The 25209-nt window shown below is 44.8% G+C and overlaps 2 protein-coding genes across 2 annotated transcripts; both read left to right on the top strand.

Annotated features, from left to right (window-relative positions):
• Positions 1 to 3986: 3986 nt before the first annotated feature.
• shoc2 (SHOC2 leucine rich repeat scaffold protein) lies at positions 3987 to 18613 on the top strand. The gene is made up of 9 exons (XM_060859159.1): positions 3987 to 4086; positions 13356 to 14398; positions 14558 to 14695; positions 15474 to 15604; positions 16161 to 16349; positions 16442 to 16564; positions 16639 to 16776; positions 16873 to 16990; positions 17077 to 18613. The coding sequence occupies exons 2-9, from the start codon at positions 13702 to 13704 to the stop codon at positions 17283 to 17285; spliced, it is 1743 nt and encodes a 580-aa protein (XP_060715142.1). The 5' UTR covers positions 3987 to 4086; positions 13356 to 13701; the 3' UTR covers positions 17286 to 18613.
• A 2588-nt stretch (positions 18614 to 21201) lies between these two features.
• adra2a (adrenoceptor alpha 2A) lies at positions 21202 to 24486 on the top strand. Its single transcript, XM_060859753.1, has 2 exons — positions 21202 to 21429; positions 21535 to 24486. Exon 2 carries the CDS (start codon positions 21555 to 21557, stop codon positions 22734 to 22736), a length of 1182 nt encoding a protein of 393 aa, XP_060715736.1. The 5' UTR covers positions 21202 to 21429; positions 21535 to 21554; the 3' UTR covers positions 22737 to 24486.
• The last annotated feature ends 723 nt before the right edge of the window (positions 24487 to 25209 follow it).

Below are 25209 nucleotides of genomic sequence, written 5' to 3'. Positions count from 1 at the left end.
CACACACTCTGTATATTGTGTACTCTCTCTCTCTGTATATTGTGTACTCTCTCTCTGTATATCATGTACTCTCTCTCTCTGTATATTGTGTACTCTCTCTCTCTGTATATTGTGTACTCTCTCTCTGTATATCGTGTACTCTCTCTCTGTATATTGTGTACTCTCTCTCTCTCTGTATATCGTGTACTCTCTCTCTCTCTGTATATTGTGTACTCTCTCTCTGTATATTGTGTACTCTCTCTCTCTGTATATCGTGTACTCTCTCTCTCTGTATATTGTGTACACTCTCTGTATATCGTGTACTCTCTCTCTCTGTATATCGTGTACTCTCTCTCTGTATATTGTGTACTCTCTCTCTCTGTATATCGTGTACTCTCTCTCTCTGTATATTGTGTACTCTCTCTCTCTGTATATTGTGTACTCTCTCTCTCTGTATATTGTGTACTCTCTCTCTCTGTATATTGTGTACTCTCTCTCTCTGTATATTGTGTACTCTCTCTCTCTGTATATTGTGTACTCTCTCTGTATATTGTGTACTCTCTCTCTCTCTGTATATTGTGTACTCTCTCTCTGTATATTGTGTACTCTCTCTCTCTGTATATTGTGTACTCTCTCTCTCTGTATATTGTGTACTCTCTCTCTCTGTATATTGTGTACTCTCTCTCTCTGTATATCGTGTACTCTCTCTCTCTGTATATCGTGTACTCTCTCTCTGTATATTGTGTACTCTCTGTATATTGTGTACTCTCTCTCTCTCTGTATATTGTGTACTCTCTCTCTGTATATCGTGTACTCTCTCTCTCTGTATATCGTGTACTCTCTCTCTCTGTATATCGTGTACTCTCTCTCTCTGTATATCGTGTACTCTCTCTCTCTGTATATTGTGTACTCTCTCTCTGTATATCGTGTACTCTCTCTCTGTATATTGTGTACTCTCTCTCTCTCTGTATATCGTGTACTCTCTCTCTCTCTGTATATTGTGTACTCTCTCTCTGTATATTGTGTACTCTCTCTCTGTATATTGTGTACTCTCTCTCTCTCTGTATATTGTGTACTCTCTCTCTCTGTATATTGTGTACTCTCTCTCTCTCTCTGTATATTGTGTACTCTCTCTCTCTGTATATTGTGTACTCTCTCTCTGTATATTGTGTACTCTCTCTCTCTCTGTATATTGTGTACTCTCTCTCTCTCTGTATATTGTGTACTCTCTCTCTCTCTGTATATTGTGTACTCTCTCTCTCTCTGTATATTGTGTACTCTCTCTCTCTGTATATTGTGTACTCTCTCTCTGTATATTGTGTACTCTCTCTCTCTCTCTCTGTATATCGTGTACTCTCTCTCTCTCTGTATATCGTGTACTCTCTCTCTGTATATTGTGTACTCTCTCTCTCTGTATATTGTGTACTCTCTCTCTGTATATTGTGTACTCTCTCTCTGTATATTGTGTACTCTCTCTCTCTCTCTCTCTGTATATCGTGTACTCTCTCGGTATATTGTGTACTCTCTCTCTCTGTATATTGTGTACTCTCTCTCTCTCTGTATATCGTGTACTCCCTCTCTCTCTCGGTATATCGTGTACTCTCTCTGTATATCGTGTACTCTCTCTCGGTATATCGTGTACTCTCTCTCTCTCTCTGTATATCGTGTACTCTCTCTCTCTCTCGGTATATCGTGTACTCTCTCTGTATATCGTGTACCGACACGGAGACGTCGCACTGCTGGAGAAATAAACGATTTATCACGCAACACTAAACGACCTGGGACTTTTACAAGGTTTAATCTTTTATTTTTACTTTAAATCTGATGTAAAACGGCGTTAATATCAACTGTAGTTTTCGACACGAAGCGTTTGATCGCTAGCTGTTATTTAGCGTATCGTTATTAGCTTATTATTATTATTGTTGTTGTTGTTTATGTAAAATGGCTCCGTAAACCTCCTGGGCGTATGAAACAGACTGTTTGTAAGATTACCTGCTGGATCACTCAGGAGTTTCTTCCCCGAATCCCAAATCTTCGTCTCTCTTTACTGAGGAGCAGCGACACGGAACCCGGTCTCGGTTGTTATGGCGCTGAGCCGTGCTTCCTCTCCGGTGTGTTCTGAAAACGAATCGCGCTTAGGTGCTGCCACCTGGCGGACATTGTGGCCTGTTACAAGCGTTAAATACGCCGTCGTTGTGTAGAGAACAAGTGAACGGGGGAAAAAACTCGTTGGTCTGTCTGAGTCCTCATGTAGTGACAGTGATCTGTCCATCTCAACACAGTCCATCTCTCTCTCTCTGCATCTCTCTCTTTCTTTCTGCATATCTCTCTCTCTCTCTCTCTCTCTCTCTCTCTCTCTCTCTCTCTCTCTCTCTCTCTCTCTCTCTCTGCATCTCTCTCTCTCTCTCTGCATCTTCTTTTAATTCAATTCAGTGACCTTTATTAGAATGACTAGTGTTTTTATTGTTGCTAAAGCAGGTAACTGCAGTATTGGTTTGAGGATCAATAAACATTAAGAGAACAAGGTAAAAAAAGAAAAGAAAAACGGTTGTTCCCCATGTTGTGGCATGTTCCCCGTGTTGTGGCATGTTCCCGGTGTTGTGGCATGTTCCCCGTGTTGTGGCATGTTCCCCGTGTTGTGGCATGTTCCCCATGTTGTGGCATGTTCCCCGTGTTGTGGCATGTTCCCCATGTTGTTTTTCCCCCAGAAGCACAAGCAGCTTCTCTATGTTACTCCAGCTCTGAAACCCAGAGATGATGTCTACCAATGACTGATGACTTTATATTTGTTGCATTGGGTTAGGAGATGCAGCTCTGTCTCTACAGCTCTGAGGTCACAGTGTGAGCACAGTCTGTCCTCTCTACAGCACCAGGTCTGTTTGTATCAGACCTGCTCTTCTGCCAGCCAGTGTGTTCACTCAGTTTGTACTTCCTCAGGGTCTTCATCAGTGTCGGGTCGGTCACTGAGGCTTGTCGATAGGTTTGAGTTTTGTTTGATATTTGGTTAGTTCTGTCCAATAAATGATGTATTTCTCTTTCTCAGAGGAGGCTCCTTTCAACACTTAGTTCTGTAGTTCAGGGCTTTGTAACAGAAAGAGACAACTTTGTTTTTGTGCCAATTTTAATGGAGCATTTGCTGTTTGTGTACATTGATGTGAGCATCATATCATTTCCCCCCAGTGAAACTTTGAAGTAATTTTAAGAATAGTAATTTTTGTCCAAAAGGAAACTCTCTAGTTAATTGCTAGTTAATTAATAAGTTACTCAACTACTAGAGTTGGCTTAGTGGTTAGCACGTTCGCCTCACACCTCCAGGGTTGGGGTTCGATTCCCGCCTCCACCTTGTGTGTGTGGAGTTTGCATGTTCTCCCCGTGCTTCGGGGGTTTCCTCCGGGTACTCCGGTTTCCTCCCCCGGTCCAAAGACATGCATGGTAGGTTGATTGGCATCTCTGGAAAATTGTCCCTAGTGTGTGAGTGCGTGAGTGAATGAGAGTGTGTGTGCCCTGCGATGGGTTGGCACTCCGTCCAGGGTGTATCCTGCCTTGATGCCCGATGACGCCTGAGATAGGCACAGGCTCCCCGTGACCCGAGGTAGTTCCGATAAGCGGTAGAAGATGAATGAATGAACTACCAGAGTCATTGTCTCTAATGAAAAAATTCATAAAAAAAAAATTATGTAACTAATGGACTGTGTATGTGTGTATATGTATGTGTGTGTGTGTGTGTGTATGTATGTGTGTGTGTGTGTGTTTGTATGGTGAGTCTCACATTGTAGTGTTTAACCCTAACTGTGAGGTATTTTCAATGCTAGTTACATTTGAAACAGTGTGATGTACAACAACGTTGAGGTAAATTACGTGTAAGAAAATTAAATGTTAAGGAAATCTCGCGGTTATGTCGTTTATCCCGGCGATTTACTTCATACTCTCGCGAGGGTTGGGCGTGAAACGTGCCGTGCGTGTGACGTCAGCGCGCTCGCAGGGAGGAGGAGGGGGAGGAGGAAGGTGGGGCGGGGAGCCCGATAGAGGCGGGGCGGGGCTCGCGCTGCAGCGGCAGCGTTAGGGAAGGAGGAGGAAGCGGAGGATGGCGGAGCGACACCTCGGGAGGTAAAAAACACTTTAATATCTACACGACGCGCCTCAAAGATGTCGAATAACGAAACGCGGCAAACATTAACATGTCACGGGAAAGCTGTTCCCGGTGACGCTGGCGGTCGACACGGCGCTCCGGAGCTGAGCAGCGGCTTTAAAACGCCCCTTTTGTTCAGCCCTGGAATGGCCGCTCGGTGTCCGTGTCTATACGTGTGTATACGTGTGTACAGCTCTCGGACGCGTCTGGTGACTCTCCTGTAGTGGTTATTTACAGACGGGAGAAACAGCACGTGTCCCACCGCGTTACGTTTGTAATAATTAGAGTCCAAACCCGGGCCACCGTTATGTTCGCTAGGGCCGGGCGACTGGTCGCCTGCACCCCGCTTACACCTCACCAGCAGCCCGCATCCGCTCTCACGCGTCACCGCGGCTCGGCACGAGGCCTACGTTAGCGAGACGAACATTTCGTACCTTAGCTTAACGTTAGAGAACGGGATCGTTTTTTATTCGACACCGACTTTAAAATGTCAGTATTTATTTCAGCGAACTGGTCGGTGACTAAAAAAGCGGGTGTTTATTGACTAATTTCTTCTCGTCGTGTACAACAAGCTAATGTTAGCTTTGCCCGCTAACGTGTGTTTAAACCCCACGGCGAGCCGAATACCACGCCGATTTGTTTAGAAAAAAACGCTTTATTGATCAGACAGCTGTTAAGTTTAATAGTTGTCCGTTGGCACCGGGAACGTGACGTTATAACGATTCCGAGTCGCTGTCACCGCAGTTAGCCACCGGGACGCTGGTGTGTTTTTTTCTTTCCTTAACCCAATCGTATTTAGACGAATCCCGCCTCCCGTGCTATGATAGGCTCGTAGGATCCAGCCTCCTGTTAACGGATTGGACGAAAAGATGTTTTCACGCTCAGCTTGTCTAACAGACGTGGCGGCAAGCCAATCACGTTGGAGGCGGGTTTTGTCGGAATGCGGGTTAGAAAAAAGAGACATACCAGCACGGAAGGTTAATGTTAATTTTAATTAATAACGTTAACCGGACGAGTGAAGGAAGAGAACAACATGTCTATCTCTCTCTTTGTTTGTTTCGCAGCAGCGGTTGACGTTTGTTTGTGTGTCGTTTTTCCTCTAATACGATGTGTGTTGTGAGGAGAAGGGAGAAGTCACAGCGACGTCTCTTCCTGATTCCTTTTCCAGAAAGTTCTGTGAAAAGTTCTGAACTGTTTTCACCCTTCCAGGATAAACAAATACAAACTTCTGTATCCTTTAACAAAATCGTGGTTTCTGACACAGCCTTGTTTCCCAAACGGGTACAAAAGTTATTTTTTGTTGGCTTGCTCTAAAACACCCGGGAGAACTTTTCGGCTTATTAGGAATTTCTTCCCGAGGTTGAAATGGGCGTGTCGGAGAAGGAGGGTCTGAGATCAGGGGTGTCTGAGAAGGTGTCAAAGCAGAAGGGTCTGAGATCAGGGGTGTCTGAGAAGGAGGTGTCAAAGCAGGGGTGTCCGAGAGCAGGGGTGTCCGAGAGCAGGGGTGTCCGAGAGCAGGGGTGTCCGAGAGCAGGGGTGTCCGAGAGCAGGGGTGTCCGAGAGCAGGGGTGTCCGAGAGCAGGGGTGTCCGAGAAGGAGGGTCTGAGATCAGGCGTGTCGGAGAAGGTGTCAAAGCAGAAGGGTCTGAGATCAGGGGTGTCTGAGAAGGAGGTGTCAAAGCAGGAGGGTCCGAGAGCAGGGGTGTCCGAGAGCAGGGGTGTCCGAGAGCAGGGGTGTCCGAGAAGGAGGGTCTGAGAGCAGGGGTGTCAAAGCAGGAGGGTCTGAGATGAGGGGTGTCCGAGAGCAGGAGGGCCTGAGATCAGGAGTGTTGGAGAAGGAGGGTCCGAGAGCAGGGGTGTCAAAGCAGGAGGGTCTGAGATGAGGGGTGTCCGAGAGCAGGAGGGCCTGAGATCAGGAGTGTTGGAGAAGGAGGGTCCGAGAGCAGGGGTGTCAAAGCAGGGGTGTCAAAGCAGGAGGGTCCGGGAGCAGGGGAGTCAAAGCAGGAGGGTCCGGGAGCAGGAGGGTCCGAGAGCAGGGGTGTCAAAGCAGGAGGGTCCGGGAGCAGGGGAGTCAAAGCAGGAGGGTCCGGGAGCAGGAGGGTCCGAGAGCAGGGGAGTCAAAGCAGAAGGGTCCGGAAGCAGGAGGGTCAAAGCAGGAGGGTCAAAGCAGGAGGGTCCGGGAGCAGGAGGGTCCGAGAACGGGATGGGAGCATAAATGGGCTGTAACCGTGATTTGAAGCCCGCTGTTGTATCTCTTAGGGCACAGGAATTGGATCACTGTTTCAGAGCGGACAGAACCACTAAACCATAACAGATTATTTGCACACGATTTAACGTTTGCAGAAAATATTATTTCTTTACTCAATCACAAAATAGAGTAGAACATTAAAACGTAACCACAGCTTTGAGCGAGTAAGATGCGTACACTTCGTCATATTTAATCACTAAGTTATTATCTGACAGACAGCTAGCTAAGAAGAAAGCTTTCAGAAGACCTTTGTTCAACTTCCAAACTCTCTGTAATCCTCTGGGTGTAAGTGAAAGGTCTAGTGCACCTAGAAAAAGGCGTGTGTGTAAAATCATTCAACACCACGAGATTTAACACTACGTTTAGTCCTAATGTTATTACAGAAATATCTCCTCGATGATTGAGGGAGAGAAAGAGAGTCACTTTTGAGAGTCATAGGGAGAGTCTCCATGTGTAGTCTCCATGTATCAGCATCTCTCTCTCTCTCTCTCTCTCTCCCTCTCTCTCCCTCTCTCTCTCTCTCTCTTTGTCTTTGTATCTTTCCCTGTATCTCTCTCTTTCTCCTTGTATGTCTCTCTCAGTCTCTTTTTCTGATAAGGGATGAAAGCACAATTGTAAGATCAACAAACAAATAGAAAGTAAAACAAAAGCTCAATCTATAGGCATAAGTGAGGTGTGGTTTCAGGAGTATATCACCGATCGGTCGACTTATCTGTCTTGTTGTTGCAGGTATGGATGTACCAAGCTGCTACGGAGGTGCAGTGTCTCTCTCTCTCTCTCTCTCTCTTTTTTCTTTCCAGCAAATATTGGAGTTTTGTGTAGTTCTCCTTTTTAATAAAGTCAGGACAAATCATTTCAAATTTGCTTCTGAATTTCCTGGTAGTTAGGACAAGTGTAAGAAGTGGAGCTCTGTCTCTACCTCTCCTTGGCTACAGTACAGCTCTCTCTGGCCAGCCAGCTCTGTCTGTATCTGCCTCTCTCTCTCTCTCTCTCTCTCTCTCTCTCTCTCTTAGAGCTCTGTCTGTATCTGTCTCTCTCTCTCTCTCTCTCTCTCTCTCTCTCTCTCTCTCTCTTAGAGCTCTGTCTGTATCTGTCTCTCTCTCTCTCTCTCTCTCTCACTCTCTCTCTCTCTCTCTTAGAGCTCTGTCTGTATCTGTCTCTCTCTCTCTCTCTCTCTCTCTCTCTCTCTCAGAGCTCTGTCTGTATCTGTCTCTCTCTCTCTCTCTCTCTCTCTCTCTCTCTCTCTCTCTCTCTCTCTCTCAGAGCTCTGTCTGTATCTGTCTCTCTCTCTCTCTCTCTCTCTCTCTCTCTCTCTCTCTCTCAGAGCTCTGTCTGTATCTGCCTCTCTCTCTCTCTCTCTCTCTCTCTCTCTCTCTCTCTCAGAGCTCTGTCTGTATCTGTCTCTCTCTCTCTCAGAGCTCTGTCTGTATCTGCCTCTCTCTCTCTCTCTCTCTCTCTCTCTCTCTCTCTCTCTCTCTCTCTCTCTCTCTCTCTCTCTCTCTCTCTCTCACTCTCTCAGAGCTCTGTCTGTATCTGTCTCTCTCTCTCTCAGAGCTCTGTCTGTATCTGCCTCTCTCTCTCTCTCTCTCTCTCTCTCTCTCTCATAGCTCTGTCTGTATCTGTCTCTCTCTCTCTCTCAAAGCTCTGTCTGTATCCGCCTCTCTCTCTCTCTCTCTCTCTCTCTCTCAGAGCTCTGTCTGTATCTGCCTCTCTCTCTCTCTCTCTCTCTCTTAGAGCTCTGTCTGTATCTGCCTCTCTCTCTCTCTCTCTCTCTCTCTCTCTCACTCTCTCAGCTCTGTCTATATCTGCCTCTCTCTCTAGCCAGGCTGTGGTAACCGAGTCTGTACCCCATCATTGTGTTCCTCAGCTTGTTGTGTAAGATTGTGCTCATGTATTCAGCTGTTGTGTATTCTCTGTCGAGTGCCAGATTAACATTGTAGTTTACTCCGTTTTTGTGTTCAGTCCAATAAGTTAGATAATTTTCTTTTTGCGTGCTAATCATTTGGTCGGGCTGGATTCTGTGGACGAGGTGGTTAGAGTCCTAAGGCAGGTTAGTGTTAGTTGGTTTAGTTGTGTTAGTCAGATCATATTGTTTGTGGCACCTCAGGACCATGTCCGCCCCATGGTTTTTAAGGGCTTTAAAATGATTAGCGCCACGATCGCTCGATTTTAGTTGATTTTAAAATTTGATGGCTCTTTTCTCGATGTGGAGGAATAGACAGTGTTGGTCTAATTCTACCCCACATGCGTTGTTGGGTGTGTTCCTCTGTACCCTGAGTTGCTCCGTAGAAAACTCCACATGCAGAGGTTCGATTGGGCTTTTGTCCCATTTGTCGAATCGCTGATTTAGGAGAGGACCACCAGACATCTCTGCCTTTCAGTACAATACAGATTTGAACTTGAATAGATTTTTTAATGGCATAGAAAGCCCTTCTTGCTTTCTCCATTTGCACTGAATTTCAGTCCAAGGTACGTGTAGTCGGTGACGCGATCAATTTCTGTCCTCCCAAGGGTGAAATTGTTTCTTTCCCTGACCTCCGGGTCATTTTTAAAAGGTTAGATTCTTTGTGGTGTTTAGGACCTGGGTCTGACTGAACCTATGCAGGACGTTGAGGTTCTGGCGTAGAGCCTCCTCTGTGGGAGACAGCAGAAAGAAAAAAAATCAAGTGAGGCAAGCTGCAGCTTCACACAGTCCTCCTTCTCCCACAAAACATACAAGAGCTTATTAGTCTTAAGGAATTAGAGTAGAATTTGCCCTATTTGGGAAAATGTGAGTCTGATGGCTGTGTATTTGCTGCACTCGGTGAGGAAGTGCAGCTCGTCCTCTACCACCGGTCTGTTCCCGCTGGACCTCCAGCTCTGCTGGCGTGGGCCTGTCTCCACAGCCAGATGGTGACTTTAACGGGAGTTTTCTTTCCTGAGAACTTATGTTAATAAGCTATGGTGCCGATTTATAGTCTGATTTAATTCTGTAGTAGTAAATTACTTTCTCTTCTTGTTCGATTTCATTTTGCCAATCGTGAATGTATTCATCTTGTGGTGTTTTTGCCTGTCCAAGCCGACCGGACTGGTTTAACTGCCGTTTCTCTGATAAATACAGTAAAGGGTCTCTGGATGTCCCGCTCTGTGAATAAGGGCACGGTGGTGATAGTGACTTGGGGATGAGTGACAGGTGGAACCAGAATTCAGCTGTTCTTTTTAGAATATCAGCTAGAAGAGAAAACATGCTCAGACGGGACGTGGGACGTTTTTGCAGAATTCACCATAGAAGATGTCAGGTGGGATCGTGTCCCAGGAAACATAATTGTGTGAAAGTAAGTAATGTCCCTCCTCAGTCGGTGACAGCAGAAGCAGGTCATCTGTGTATAGCAGACTGTCTCCTAGGGTCAGTCCAGGGAAGGATTATTCCTGAAGGGTTTTGGCCGGCTCATTTAATAAAAATGTCAACTAACGTTGGCCTCGGACTCCTGTGGACCGAAAAAAAATAATACTCTGTTGTTTTGACAGTGATTTTAACACAATACTTGTTCTGCTTATTACATGTTCTTTATCATGTTGTATGTCCTTCCTCCTATTCCACACTGAACGAGTTTTATGAAAAGCCCGGCGTGCCAAACCGAATCGGAGGCTTATTTAAAATTGCAGTAGCAGCCAAATACTTTGTCTCTTTTTTTTTTTTTTTCCTCGGTGGATCTGCTTACTTACGAGCGTACAGTGTGTGTAAATGTGGTCAGTCGTTCTCTGTTTGGGCAGAAGTCCAATTTGAGGGTATAGAGTCTTATGTTCTTGGAGGAAGTTTACAAATCTGTGATTTATCTTATGTTTTATGTTCTATGTCTGAATTCTTTCTAGTTCTGTCACTGTAGAAAACTTTTATGTGTTCTGTTGCTGAAATAATGCTTTTTTTTCTTCTCGTCACCGAATTTAATGCACGAAAACTTTTCTAATGTGTTCAGGGCTCAGTTTTCTACTGGGCAGGATTCCGAGCTTCGGGTTTGAATGTGGTCGAGGATCGGCTCATTCGTTTAAGCTACCTGTACGACTGGAAAATAGGGAGCTGTGGTCAGAAAGAGGGAGCTGTAACATTGCAATGAGATGGTTGATCTTGATTTGCCCTATATCTGTTATGGCATTGTCCACAGCAACGCTGCCTTAAAAGGAGCTCTAGGTAGAACAACCCAGAGAGTTACCCTCTGTTTGCCGCCAACTATGTGTAAACCCGGGATTTTGTGGAGCTGTAGGATTTGTTTATCTAAACCTAAGTAAATGGTTTACCTAATAGATCAGCAAGTTGAAGCCTCTTTTTTTGGCTGAGGTCACCGGGGTCTGATCTTCCTCAGCCTATCTGACTGCTGGGAAGCTGTCTGTCTTTCTCCACAATGTCTGGATACATAGCGAATCTCTCTTTATCTGCTATTATTCCTAATACAAATCTTAACAAATACAGCGATGCCTTGAGATACGAGTTTCATTCGTTCCATGACCTTGCTCGTATCTCAAATTGCTCATATCTCAAAACAATTTTCCCCGTTTAAATGACTTGAAATCCCATTAATCAGTTCCAGCTCCATTTTAATAGTTTTTATGAAAATGACTTTTTTTTTTACCTAGACCCACATTTTGTTTATATTCAATTTATCCTGTTAAAATGGTCTGTTTGCTCAGTCTGAACATGTTAAACAGTGATTGTTAAATGAAACAACAATTTTGTTGAATATAAATTCAAAGTTTCTTTTTATTTTTTTCCAAAATGCTATAAATCCATCCTTTTATTTAAAAAAATGTTTTTTTATAAAAAGAGACATAAACCAACAAGAGAACATGCAACATATGACATCAGGGAAATAAATAACTTCCAAATAAAATAAATAGTTTTTATTTATTTTTAAAGCCTGACAAACCGGTCGCAGCCTTGTGTTGACATCCCACTGTTGGTATTAACGTGCCCCCTGAGTGACGAACCTTCTTTTTTAGTTGTTTTTTGTGGTTTTCTTTGTCCAGTCGGCGTTTTCTAGCCCCATCAGTAGGTTTCACTGGCTCATCCAGGCCATCAAAATTATTACAGTTAAAAACACTCATTTTGAAGACTTTTAGGCGTTTAGGCAAAAAACAGGTTTATCGCTTATCACGGTTTGGAAAGGAACTGCATCTTGCAGTACATATTAATCAAGGAAATATAACATTTTGGCATGAAACATTGATGGAGCAGTATATAGGTTCACAACACCGCAAAATGACCAGACAAACTCATTTTTTTTTATTTTGGCGTTCATTGCGTTTTGGAAAAGAGCTCTTCATATATAAATGACAAATATTGTATAAAAACATACAGTAATAAAAGAGAATGTTAAAAAAATTAACTGGTTTTACTTTACGGGAGATGCGCAAGGAGGTTGAGGGAGGAGTCAACAGGAGGAATTTTGTCTCGTACGTTCACTTACTCGCTACTGTACAGTCTTAATGCTACTTTACACTTAAATGGAACTTAACTAAACTTCACTAAAATTAACGAACTTAAATCAAGCATCGCGTTAGTTCTGACAGGTCACGTCGTCAAGCGTGCATCAGCTGTTAATCAGCTGTCCACGACGCGCACCAATCCGGTTACGACATCCATATTATCCGACCATTTAAATTCCCATTCATAGAGCCGCTCTAGCGCTTCGCTGCTGCTGTGATCTAAACTCCCTCCTCCAACCCCGACTCCACCATGCCGGAACCCGTGTTCGCTGTACCAGTTTACGTCATAAATCTCCACACATTTTTCTCTCTCTCTCCCTCTCTCTCTCTAATTATTTAATTATTTATTTATCAATTCATTCATTTATTACTTTCCAAAAACGCGTAAGCGAGCCTATCTAATACTATGCATGATTAGTGGTTCTATTATACGGAGGTCTGTTATATTTACGCTGCTTTCTCCGCTCTGTCCATGCATGCGGACGGGCGCGAGGATTCTTGCCCAGAACAGAACCATACCGCCAACACTTAACTGTATGCATATCATCTAATAAATTCTCTTTTGACAAAGTGGTCCTGACAGAACTGAAATTCTCTTAACTTAACTGAACTTAATTGCTACAATTGCTTAATTTTCTTCATCGCTTTTCTCTTCACTTGTTTTTGCTTTTTTTGTCACTCTTTCCTCACTAACATCTCCGGTCGTTTTAATAAAAACCTGTCCAGTCGGCATATCAGATGCGGTGTAGTCGCACAAGTAAAAAAACTTTAAGATGGTCAGCACCTCGGCACCGCAGATGGTCGGCACCTCACGCAGCGCCTTTGCGACTCCATAGGAAATGAATGACTTCCGGTTTATCGGCCGTCATTTGTCGTGGTAAGGCGGCTTTAACCGAGTGAGACGCGGGAAGCTGAGGCGGGGAAACAGAGCACACGTGGTTGTTGGGGTTCTTTGTTTCGGCGCCAGCGGCTCGGATGCTCGTATCTCAAAAATTTGCTCGAATCACAGCTCGTATCTCAAAAAATTCGTATGTCAAAGCACTCGTATCTCGAGGCATCACTGTATAATCAACGTCTTGCTAATAACTAATTCGGGCCTATTTTAATAAAAAAAGGAAAGGAATATCTTTGTGTCCTCTTTTATCAGAGATACAGGATGCAGAAAGACTCCCTTGACCTCTGTGCTTTGACCACCACACAATAGCCTGTCTCACAGATAACACCTCAGCTCTGTCCCAGTTTTGTTTTTCTGTCTTTGAAATGCGTGACCTTGATTATAACGGCGTCCCTAAATTGTACGGTCGTAGTCGCCACTTACCTGCAAAATGCCCAAAACACACGCAAGGTCAGTGTCCACGAATATGCCGTGTTTTACTTTATTTAAATGCCTAAGAAGGTCTCCTGACCCACAGTCGCTATTTACGAGTGATTCTCTTGCATGGACCGTTGTCGACCTTTTTTTTTTTTTTATTTAAATCCGCTAACCTGCTGTCCGGTTTTATTTGAACTAATGAATGTTATGTTTATCCTCTCTCCACAGCTTGGCAAGAAAACTCTGCTGATTATTTTTCCCCGTTTCGATCTGGCCGAGGAAGATTCTACAGTGAAGACGGGTTTGACGCTCCCAGCCTCCCTGTTTGCGTCCCTGCTCCGTCGCACCCCTCTATTTCTTGTGGAGCGTTGATGGACGCTGGAGCCGCCAGGCGTCGTCGACCGTCATCGAACAAACGTGCTCACGTGAGCGCACGGGGATGTACGAACGCGACGAGGTACGCCGGCGATTTTGAAGCTTTCCGTCCAAGTCGAGAACGAGAGGAGAGAAGAAGGGAGAGAGATAAGAAGACCGAGACCGCTCTCATGCTGTGTCGGGCCGAAGCGCTTTCACCATGAGCGGCGCTTTAGGCAAAGACAAAGACTGCAAAGAAAAGGAGGCCAAAGTGCTCACGGGCAAGGAGCGTGATAAGGAACCCAAGGCGCCTGCCAGCCTTGGTAAGGAGGGCAAGGAGCCCAAAGCCAAAGGGAAAGATGCCAAAGATGGCAAAAAGGACGCGAGTAGTGCGCCGCCGGCCGTCGCGTTCTCCGTAGACAACACGATCAAGCGACCGAACCCGGCGACGGGCGCACGCAAGAAGTCCGGCAACGCCGAGGTTGCCAAGGAGCTTGCAAAATGTCGTGATGAGAATGCGACACGTCTGGACCTGTCCAAGCGATCCATCCACCTGCTCCCGCCATCGGTCAAGGAGCTGACGCTGCTCACCGAGCTCTACCTTTACAGCAACAAGCTGCAGAGCCTCCCATCAGAGCTGGGCTGCCTATCAGGCCTGGTGACGCTGGCGCTGAGCGAGAACTCGCTCACGAGTCTGCCGGACTCTCTGGAAAACCTAAAGAGGCTGCGCATGCTCGACTTGCGGCACAACAAGCTGCGGGAGATCCCGCCCGTGGTTTACCGCCTCTCGTCTTTGGCCACACTGTACCTGCGCTTCAACCGCATCACGGCCGTGGAGAAGGACATCCGCAACTTGAGCAAGCTCACCATGCTGAGCATCCGCGAGAACAAGATCAAACATCTGCCTGCCGAGATCGGTAAGACCACGTGCGTGCATGCGAGTGAATGTGTGTGTGCGCTCATGCTTGTCTCAGTATGTTTTGACTAGCTCTCTACTGCTTGGTGACCTAGTAAGTTAACTGGGAGTATGCTGTCTCCTAACCATGCATGATCTTTCTCTCTTTCTATATATACAGGAGAGCTGTGCAACCTGATCACTCTGGACGTGGCCCACAATCAGCTGGAGCATCTTCCTAAAGAGATCGGCAACTGCACGCAGATCACTAACTTGGACCTTCAGCACAACGAGCTTCTGGACCTTCCCGAGACGATCGGTAACTGAGCAAACACTCTTTTGCTCTCCTGACCGTATTCCCGAATTGAACTAGCAGCGTCGTCCTGACCGTGTTCTGGAATGTTGTCTCGAAAGCTTAACGCGCACTTAGAATGTACAAAAGATTAAGTTTAAAAAAAAAGGGGTATGTATGTCTACGGTATTTACCTGAAAAGGGAGACGTTGATACTCCTTTTGTGTGCTAGTCCTAGTAGGGGGACGTGTTCCGAGACGCTGACCAAAAGCGTTCTGCCTTTTCTTAGTAGGAAACCGGCTAGAATCTGTTGTACGTGCTTAGCCTTGTACAGACCCCATGCTCCGTCCACGTTGACGTTTTTCCCTGGCCGGTCCGACTAGAGTTTTTCACTAAAGTTACGTCTGCGGGTTATGACGCCGATCCGTAGTCCGATCAGGCTCCATCCGTTTAGTATTTATCCGCGGATGCGTTTTTCCCACGTTTAGTTTTTTTTTCCTTCTTCACCAGAGACAGTCCCCAAACTGACGGCTGTTCCGGCCGGAACGTCCCTGCTTGGACCCTACATCTGATCCTCTGTGGTCAGAAGTAGTACGGTCTATAGCTCCGTAGATGCACCCCTCCGTTTCCTTTTTTGGGTTGCGACTGGGCTTTTTTTAATTTACGTATTTTTCCCGGTTCGCCGAAGGTTGGAAAATCATTTCCTTTGCCGTTTGATTGTCTGCCTAATTTGCTGTTTTTAATTTTCATACAGAAGTCAGCTGTATTTTCATGCCCACCATAACGCTGCTGCCTTCTGTCATAGGCAATCTGTCGAGTATCAACCGCCTGGGTCTGCGGTACAACAGGCTGTCTGCGGTCCCCCGATCGTTAGCCAAGTGCCGGGAGCTGGAAGAGTTAAACCTCGAGAACAACAACATCTCTGTGCTGCCCGAGGTAAGAACCGGATGTATTTCTCAGGAATCTTTTAAGCTCCCTGGCCTCCATGCACAGAAAAAAAAATCTTATGATTTTACCGAAGTTAACCAGTATTCAAGGAGGAACAGATAAAACCATTATATCTTAGCTGTGTATTAAGGAGTAAGAAAAAAGACAAAATGTGAAGAATTGACGTTGTCACATTGACAATCATCCATATACGTCAGTATAATACACTCATGATCCCGTATGGATCGTCAGCACTTGATTGTTTAAAGGCCTTGTTTGTCAGGTGTAATAATCTAAAATAAGCTACATTTGTCATAATATAATTTATATACACACATTTATAGGTTGTCACCTCCATGTACCGCATAAACAATGTTCACGCAACAAGGATTACATATGGAATAATACTGTACGTGTTTGATTTTTCACATATAAGGCTCAGGTGTACGTCGTAATATACGATCGTGTTTGAATTCAGATGTTTAAATTTAACGTTCAAATACGAGGCTTTTTGTTTTGACGCTTCTAGAGAGAGGAAAAACACATTGTTCCGTTCTTGACACAGGGTCTGCTGTCTAGCCTGGTGAACCTGACGAGTCTGACGTTGGCGCGCAACTGTTTTCAGTCCTATCCTGTGGGAGGGCCGTCACAGTTCTCCACCATCTACTCTCTCAACATGGAGCACAACCGTGTCAACAAGATCCCCTTCGGCATATTCTCGCGAGCCAAGGTTCTCGGCAAGCTCAACATGAAGGTGAGCCTACATGCCGTTCTTGTTTTTTCCGTCAGGAGTTTGGGGGAAGAAAAAAAAAACCTGTTCCTTTGTAATCATGTCCCCCCCCACAGGACAACCAGTTGACCTCGCTGCCGTTGGACTTCGGGACGTGGACCGGCATGGTGGAGCTCAACCTGGCTACCAACCAGCTAACCAAGATCCCGGAGGATGTTTGCGGGCTCGCTTCCCTCGAGGTGAGCGTCGGCATACTCTGTAGCTCATCGGCATCATCTCCTCCTTTGTTTTTCTAACGTTCCTTTCCACTCAGGTCCTCGTCTTGTCCAACAACCTGCTGAAGAAGTTACCTCACGGGATCGGCAACCTGCGGAAGATGCGGGAGCTCGACCTGGAAGAGAACAAGCTAGAGTCTCTTCCCAATGAGATTGCGTACCTGAAAGACCTGCAGGTGTGCAGGAATGGGATACATGAATTGTTGTGAAACATAATTAGCGATTAGAGTTTTCAAACATTAAACATTACCTGATTGTGTTCTCCTCCCCAGAAATTGGTCCTGACCAACAACCAGCTCACCACTCTACCCAGAGGGATAGGACATCTGACCAACCTGACTCACCTGGGACTGGGAGAGAACCTCCTGCAGCACCTGCCCGAAGAGATTGGTAGGTTAGGTGTACGCTTGCATAAGTAAAACCATATCATACGACACAGATCTGACCCCTTGCCTTCCCCCCACTCTGTCCCTCAGGCACCCTGGAGAACCTGGAGGAACTGTACCTGAACGATAACCCCAACCTGCACGGGCTGCCTTTCGAGCTGGCGCTGTGCAGCAAGCTGTCCATCATGAGCATCGAGAACTGCCCGCTCGGCCAGCTCCCACCGCAGATCGTTGCCGGCGGCCCGTCCTTCATCATCCAGTTCCTCAAGATGCAGGGCCCTTACCGTGCCATGGTTTGACCGCCAGAACTCGCCCCGGGACCTACGGCTGTAAAAAAAAAAAAAAGAGAGAGAGAGAGAGAACGAAAATGAATTCGGATCATGTTGCGCTGAATGTAGAGATCGTAAGACTTTCACGAACAAAAAACTGATCTCTGAGCAAAATACGCAAAAACACTTTTGTCATAAACACCAACCAACCCTCCCCACCCACCCCACATACGCTGCTGCTGCTGCCGCCCCATAATCCTTTTTGTTTGGGGGGGTGGGGGAGGGTGTTACTTTCTAATAAACGGCTCCGTAGTTTGGTTTTGTACAAAGGTAAGTAAGCGCAATTGTGACAACCTTTTTATACGAACGTGCCGGTCTGGCACGAGCGGTGGGCTTGTTTTCTGAATCGGTGATTGGTCCAGTGGCGTTAAAGACGACAAACGCGTAGACAAAAAAAAAATATATAATTTTTATTTTAAACACACCGCAAGGACATTAAACATGAATCTTGTTTTTTAACGTGCGATTTGGCCAGGTTTTTAAGTGTACCAATTTTTAAAACTTTTCAAATCATTAAGCTTTATTATGCGTTTTTTTTTGTTTTTCTTTCTTTCTTTAAATCATATCAGAGGTTCCAAGAAACTACAACAAACTAAACCGGCAAAACATATCGTTAAGGCTATCGCTGGGTGGACAAAAAAAATTAAGACATGCAGAAATTCAGCACGATTGAAGCACGATTTCTTTTCTTTTCTACTTTTATGCACTTTGTAATGAGATCTGACTTCAGAAGTTTTTTTTGTTTTGTTTGTTTTTTAAACCTTTTTAAAAATCAATCTTTTCGGTTCGCTTATCATGACTTACTGTTTGCAAAGTGTTGTTTTTTTTGTTTTTTTTATCAAGTTATACACACCCTTAATTTTTTTCACTATTTGATCAGAATTGTCTTTCTTTAGTATTGTATCAATATCGAGTGACTGTACGTTTGAACAAACCATGTACTCTATCGATCTTTCTTTTCCACTCGTGTTTTATCACGTTTTTATTTCGTCAAAACGTGACCACCGGCAGCGGGGGGCACGTCTGGTGAAACGGAGCATGACGGACGCCAAGAGAGGACATGTAAAAAGGGCTTTTTTTTTTTTGGCCCCTTCCCCCCTTCCCCGTGCCCCACCTGCAGGTGCACCGCGGGTAGCGCGTTCCCGGTTTTGTATAAAAGCTTAGACACTTGAGTACATTGTGAATGAACATTGAGTACATTGAAAATGGCTTTTTGTGTAATTACAGTTAGCTGTTAACAAGATGGAATAATGATTATTATTGTTACGTGGAAAATAAATGCCTTCGATGAGACGGAACAGAGACCTCGATAAACAAGTTAAATGATTTTAACTCCAGACGTGTTCAGAGCAATCCATCTCTGGGGTCTGGCCCATGTATATTACACATGACACATATATATGTTGCTACTAGACTTGTTGAAACACACAAATGATATGTTTGGGGAAACATATCACACAGCACTGAATGTCAGTTCTGACATGAAAAAAACCGATATGCAGCATGAGCGACACAGAGGGCACTTTCAGGATCATCCCCGGAAATAATGAGTAATTACAGAGTAATGATCAGAGTAATTACTGAGCAAGCTAACTGTACAGAACAGAAGGCAATGATCTAGGCAGTCTGGGATGATTGGACACAACAATAATCCCTACACGATCTAACCTGTATCTTCTCATAATCATTATTAAATATTGTATGCAATATGATTCACCTTTACCTTTCGGCCATTTTCACTTCCGATTAAGCCTCTTAAAAAGTGACATTTTGACCTCAAGAGCTCTTATAAGGGTCATAAGATGCTTTATGAACAACATTTCTTAAGAATTTAACTTTTCCACATTTCTAGGAGCGACTCAGCTTTCACCTCAGCTTACAACCATGAAATCCCACAGAAGACTAATACATATAAAATACATATAAAGTATACACACATGCATAGATAATATATACGTATATAATATATTAAGGCTAGATTGGGAAATGAAAGCAGCACCGTAATAACAGAGGATCACATGCCGAGTGTGACGTAACTTCACACGCTTTACACCAGAGAGAATTTTGTTGGTGAAATATTTCCCTTCCTTCAAGAACAACTTTAGGGAACTCAACAATGCGGTACTTGGGATGCTAACCGTTTGTACATTTTCTGGGACCCGAGCAAACATCCAAGGCTCTTGGAATAATGTATAGAAGATATTAAAAACGATCCTGGCCACTCGGAACGATTTCACGTTCTAGGTACCGAAACTGGGAAAGCAGGAGCAAATATCATCCCCAAGTAGAATACAATAGAAATGTATAAAATAAATAAATAATACCCCCCCCCCCCCTGAAAACACTACTGAAACACCTTCCTGCGGATTACTGAATATTTCTGTAAGCTGAATACTTTTGCACTAAAGACTTTAGAAAATAATATTTAAAAAATGGATTTTGTTTTGGTATTTACATTGCACCCGTATTTAGGCTTCAAGTCGACCGAAACTTCGTGTCTTTCAAAATTTCGCCATGGACTATAAAGATAGTGACTCTAAAGCCTTGTTTGTTAGAATCATTGTTGTTTTTGCCATGAAACTCAAACACAGAAGCCAGTAATTTACTGAGAATTTGAATTTTACCATTAAATAACCCTATATAAAAGAAAACCAGCAACTATTTCTAAAACGGATAGGAGTTAAAAAGGATCTCAGTCGATCGCCACCTCCACGGAGATCTCAGTCGATCGCCACCTCCACGGAGATCTCAGTCGATCGCCACCTCCACGGAGATCTCAGTCGATCGCTACCTCCACGGAGATCTCAGTCGATCGCCACCTCCACGGAGATCTCAGTCGATCGCCACCTCCACGGAGATCTCAGTCGATCGCCACCTCCACGGAGATCTCAGTCGATCGCCACCTCCACGGAGATCTCAGTCGATCGCCACCTCCACTCAGAAAAATCACCTGTAAGTACATTAGTAGCAATATTTTTTTGGCCTTCCTGGAAAATAATAAAAAGAATAATGCAGACTTGAATTTGTTGATGCTTTGTTTTGGAGTTTTGAATTTTCACTACCTTTAAAATATGGACATAAAATCTGTAAAATTATTCGCACTTTAAATCACACACTGCTATTAATGTAAACAACTGTGTGATATATTTTGATATAAACATATAAATTACTTTTAACAGGTTTAACATCAAGTTTTCAGTTCAACAGTTCAACTAGGACATTTACGGTATATTTACGGTTTCTAATAATATTTATTGTTTGTTTTTAACGGAAGCGAAATTCGGGATGCACCGTTTTGGTGGTATGAAGCGCCGTGAACCGTTTATTACACGCCGCGTGTGATACTAAAACTGACCAGCAGGTGTCGCTGTTGGACAATAAAGCACTGAAATGTCTAACAAGAACATATCACTCGTTCTGCGGCGAAACGTTCAAAAAATATCTACAAGATAAAACGGAATGTGCGCCAAATCACCTTTATTATTATTATTATTATTATTATTATTATTATTATTATTATTATTATTCATTTTTCATATAAAACTATTTCTGTACGTATTTATTTCAGAATATTTACGGCACCATGAAAAAAATAAACAACATTATTATTGTGCGTTTTAAAGCTCAACACGTCTCGGAAAGTTCTCAAAAGTTTCACGTAACGGACACAGACACGTTTCGTCCGTGTTCACGTTACGGTGCAAAGAGCCACGTGCACTTTCCGCCGCCGTTGCCTTCTCTGTAGCCAGGCGACAAACCCCGCCTTCCCGCGAGGGGATTGGTGCGCCGAGTCCGAGTCGGAAACCGCCAGCCAATCACAAGACGTCGGGGCGGGATTTAAAGAATACGGATAGGAAAGCCAAGTGAATAAATAACGCGCCCGTAACCGGTTGCCGCGCGACGTCTAACTCGGAGGCTGCGGGGAAACGATGGAGAAATGAGAAAGCTGCAGAAACCCGGAGAAAGACGAACACGTCTGGACGCGAACTCGCCAAGAAGCCGCACATAAAGACGATATTTAAAGACGAATGCAGAAAAAGACCCGAGACTCGTTACTTACTGTGAAGTTGTTACTGTAATTTTCACCTTCTGCCCGATTCCGTCTCCGCGGAAGGTAACTGGCTCTTTAAAGCACTTTTTGTTGTTGTTTTTAATCATCTTTATCTTTGTAAAAGCTAAACGGACGTCATATTGATAACTGATTTATACGTTGTTTAAGGACGAAGCGGTTTAAGGACCATGGGGACGTCTGTGTGCTCTAACGGGACCGACGGGACGGGCGACGGCGTGCCGAAGCCTCTGCGCGCGTGTCTGGTGGCGCTTGTGGTGCTGCTCATCCTTCTCACTGTGTTTGGCAACGCGCTGGTGGTGATCGCCGTGTTCACCAGCCGAGCGCTGAAAGCTCCTCGGAACCTTTTCCTGGTCTCGTTGGCCTCGGCTGACATTTTGGTGGCGACGCTGGTCATGCCCTTCTCGCTGGCCAACGAGCTGATGGGCTACTGGTATTTTGGCCAGGCGTGGTGCGTGGTGTACCTGGCTCTGGATGTGTTCTTCTGCACCGCCTCAATTGCGCACCTGTGTGCCATCAGCCTGGACCGCTACTGGTCCGTGACCCGGGCCGTGGAGTACAACCTGAAGCGCACGCCCCGCCGAATCAAGTGCGTCATCCTTGCGGTGTGGGTCGTCGCTGCCGTCATCTCCTTCCCACCGCTCGTCACCGCAGAGAAGGAGGGACAGCGGGAGGCGGGGCGCCCCGTGTGTGAGATCAACGAGGACAAGTGGTACATAATCTCGTCCTGCGTCGGCTCCTTCTTTCTGCCCTGCGGCATCATGGTGCTCGTTTACATCCGCATCTACCGGATAGCCAAGAGCAGGACGAGAGTAGGGAGAGGGAGGGGAGAGGAAGACGAACTACAACGGAGGGATGACGCTGGAAAGGAGGAAGATGGCGAAGGCCGGCACCAAGATGAGCCCGGCCGCGATCCAGACGACGTCGCAGAGGAGTCGTCCTCTTCCGACCGCAAGGACGACGACGACGCTCGCGCCGGCGCGAAGAAGCGAGCTGTAAGCGCGGCCGACACAAGAAGGGTCAGACCCGGGGACAAGATAGGCGAGCGTTCCACACGGCGGGGTGGTGCTCGTGGACGCTGGAAAGGCCGGCAGAACCGCGAGAAGCGCTTCACCTTCGTCCTAGCTGTTGTGGTCGGCGTCTTCGTCGTCTGCTGGTTCCCTTTCTTCTTCACATACACACTGAAGGCACTTTGCGACTCGTGCTACGTTCCCGTCACGCTCTTCAAGTTCTTCTTTTGGTTCGGCTACTGCAACAGCTCGCTCAACCCCATCATCTACACCATCTTCAACCGCGACTTCAGGAGAGCTTTCAAAAAGATCCTGTGCCGAGGAGAACGCAGGCACGCGTGAAGCAAACGCTGTGTTCGCGGGTCGTTTCTGACTCTGTAAACATTTTGCGGTGGTCGCAAAGAGATGGACGCCGGATCGTGAAGAACGGCTGCTTCAATATGACACCTGCTCGTGTTATACGTCGATAAGAGCGATAAGAAGAAAACGGCCTGCGGTGCCTCGCTCTGTAAATATCACAAATCGCACAGCGGGAACCTGCGCGTGAGACGCTTCCTCATGTTCCTTTTAACATGTCTGAAGTGTGTGTGATGTTAAATATGGATATTTCAGACAGAGATCATGTTTTGTTGTGTCTGGGGAATGACAGTAAAATGTGACTAAATTAATATCGCTCCCAAACGATTTGACAAAATAACAAACGCAGAAAGAAAACAACTCTCATCTCCTCTCGTCTGTGCCGTCGTGTCTGGCTTTTGTCATCTCACAGAAATGTTTTTTTTTTTTCAGGGAATAAGCTTTTATGTATTCGCTTAATGTGTATATGAGCTTAATATGAGCCATTCGGCAAAACAACCTGGTTTCATGTCACCGAGATCCTCTTCTGTCTCACTAAAGTCAAATGCATTCCTGCGGTTTCGGTGTCGCACACGTGGCTCGTCTCGTGAAGCGGGATGGATCTGAAATAAAACTGACGCTGAGGTTAAAGTCTAGCTTTAAATAATCGCTACGTCATGTAAATCATGCAGTAAAGTACATGCAGAAAGGTCATATACGGGGCAAAGACGTCCCACGTTCATTACCACAGACTTGGGGGTTGGGGGTGTATGCACACACACACTACACATCACATAAAACGCTGTGTGCTTGTGATCAAGTTTGTTAGAAAACATTACAGAAATCTTAAAAAGAGAAGGCTGGATTATTTCTCTCTGTACTTTACAGCACAGGACATTTTGCTTTGGACCGAAGAGCTCAGCGTCTCAGTCTCATACTGTAGAAAGTTTGACTGGAGTTTTGATTTTTTTCATCACGCTGAAACACGATCGATGTTCTCGAGGTTTAGTGGGTCGTGGCTGCTGAAGTCACCGTCCTGAAATCATGTTAAACAGAAAATCTACCGTTAACTGATAGAAAACAAATGTGCTTATATCTGCATCCTGGAGTTTGTTCTTAGTCCTGTTTTTTTTTTTGTAGGACATGTTGCTTGTTCTGCTGAAATAAAGTGGGTGTGCCGTATCTGACTCGTGATTCTTTTTCCTGTAGAGCTAGGAAAAAGGGCTAGGATTCCGAGCCGAAGAGCTACTACAGACGTGCCGAATTGGTCGTTAGCGCTTTGAGTGGGACGTGTTTGAGCGGCGAAAACCTCGTTTTCTTATTTCTCTCCGATCTCAAACCAAAACCACAGATCTTTTCAATTTGAGACACAGCCCTACACTGAGAAAAAAAAACATCCATACTAAAAGTTTATTTTCTATTTTTACTGACGTTTAAAAGGACGATGGCGTTTCTAGGGGTTGAGTTGCGGGTCGTTTCTCTAGCGTTATGTAAGGTTGGAAAAAATGTGTTGAGACTCGCTGGTGGAAGGGGTCGTTTTTTAGCATTTGTCGGTCCAGAACGAAGCATTACCCCAATCCTCGCGGAAAACGTACGTTTACTGTTTGTTCTTCTTTCGCTATGTTTCGTGATCCGTACGACACATGAATGTAGTGACGAGTCTCGAGCTGTCTAATCTGCAGCTTTGCATAAATAAATAAAGAAATGCGGTCAGCTGAAAACCTCACGTGAGCTCATGAACAAGAAAACCGGCCTATTCGACAAAGCTCGGCGTAGATCGCGCCGACCTGGCTTGGACACCGTAGACTGTAGGGAAATAGGAGGCGGAAATAGGACAAACAATTTTACATTTGTGTAAATGTTGTTGAAACCGAATTACCACTAATGCACTGAGTCCACTGACATACCTGTAAAATATTAAATCATTAAGTTCACTATGATCATCTTTCAGCTCAGTAAAGAATAAAATACGAATAAAGTACGACGTTCTCAGCATTAAGCTCACCAAATCTACAATAAGACATTTGTTCAAGCACAAGATAAGATTTCAGACAAGACATAAAGTTACATATTATATTAAAAATTATTTTATTTTAACAATTATGTTTATATTATGTATTTAAATGAAGATGTAATTCAATAAAATCCAAAAGGCCGGGTTTTGGGTACGTTTTCTTTAAGCACACTGAGGAAAGATCTACAGAGAGAATCTACAGTCGGCTAATAGCAATAAATATCTTTGGGTATGAGCTATAGTTCTTCCTCACCTCCAACTACTGACCAGCAATAAACTGTAAATTTATAATATTATGGATACAAAAACAAATATAACATAATTATAGCACGCGATCTAACTTAACACTAACACTAAGTCACTAAGACGGTCTTTTGATTTAACTTAAGATTTGATTTCAGTTCCCACATCCAAATCACACTATGCAAAATTCTAAACATCGGTCTCTTTAGTTACCAAAAATTA

This window comes from Tachysurus vachellii, chromosome 23 (genome assembly GCF_030014155.1).
Source record: "Tachysurus vachellii isolate PV-2020 chromosome 23, HZAU_Pvac_v1, whole genome shotgun sequence".
NCBI lineage: Eukaryota > Metazoa > Chordata > Actinopteri > Siluriformes > Bagridae > Tachysurus > Tachysurus vachellii.
The sequence above is the reverse complement of the archived record's forward strand: the minus strand, read 5'-3'. Positions and strand labels throughout refer to the sequence as shown.

What these genes read in the sequence shown, in the direction of transcription:
- shoc2 (XM_060859159.1), top strand. Translation starts at nt 13,702, where the DNA reads ATGAGCGGCGCTTTAGGCAAAGACAAAGACTGCAAAGAAAAGGAGGCC. An exon ending in GGACCTTCCCGAGACGATCG is followed by an intron (nt 14,696 to 15,473) that starts GTAACTGAGCAA and finishes CTTCTGTCATAG; the next exon opens with GCAATCTGTCGAGTATCAAC. An exon ending in GCACCTGCCCGAAGAGATTG is followed by an intron (nt 16,991 to 17,076) that starts GTAGGTTAGGTG and finishes TCTGTCCCTCAG; the next exon opens with GCACCCTGGAGAACCTGGAG.
- adra2a (XM_060859753.1), top strand. Translation starts at nt 21,555, where the DNA reads ATGGGGACGTCTGTGTGCTCTAACGGGACCGACGGGACGGGCGACGGC.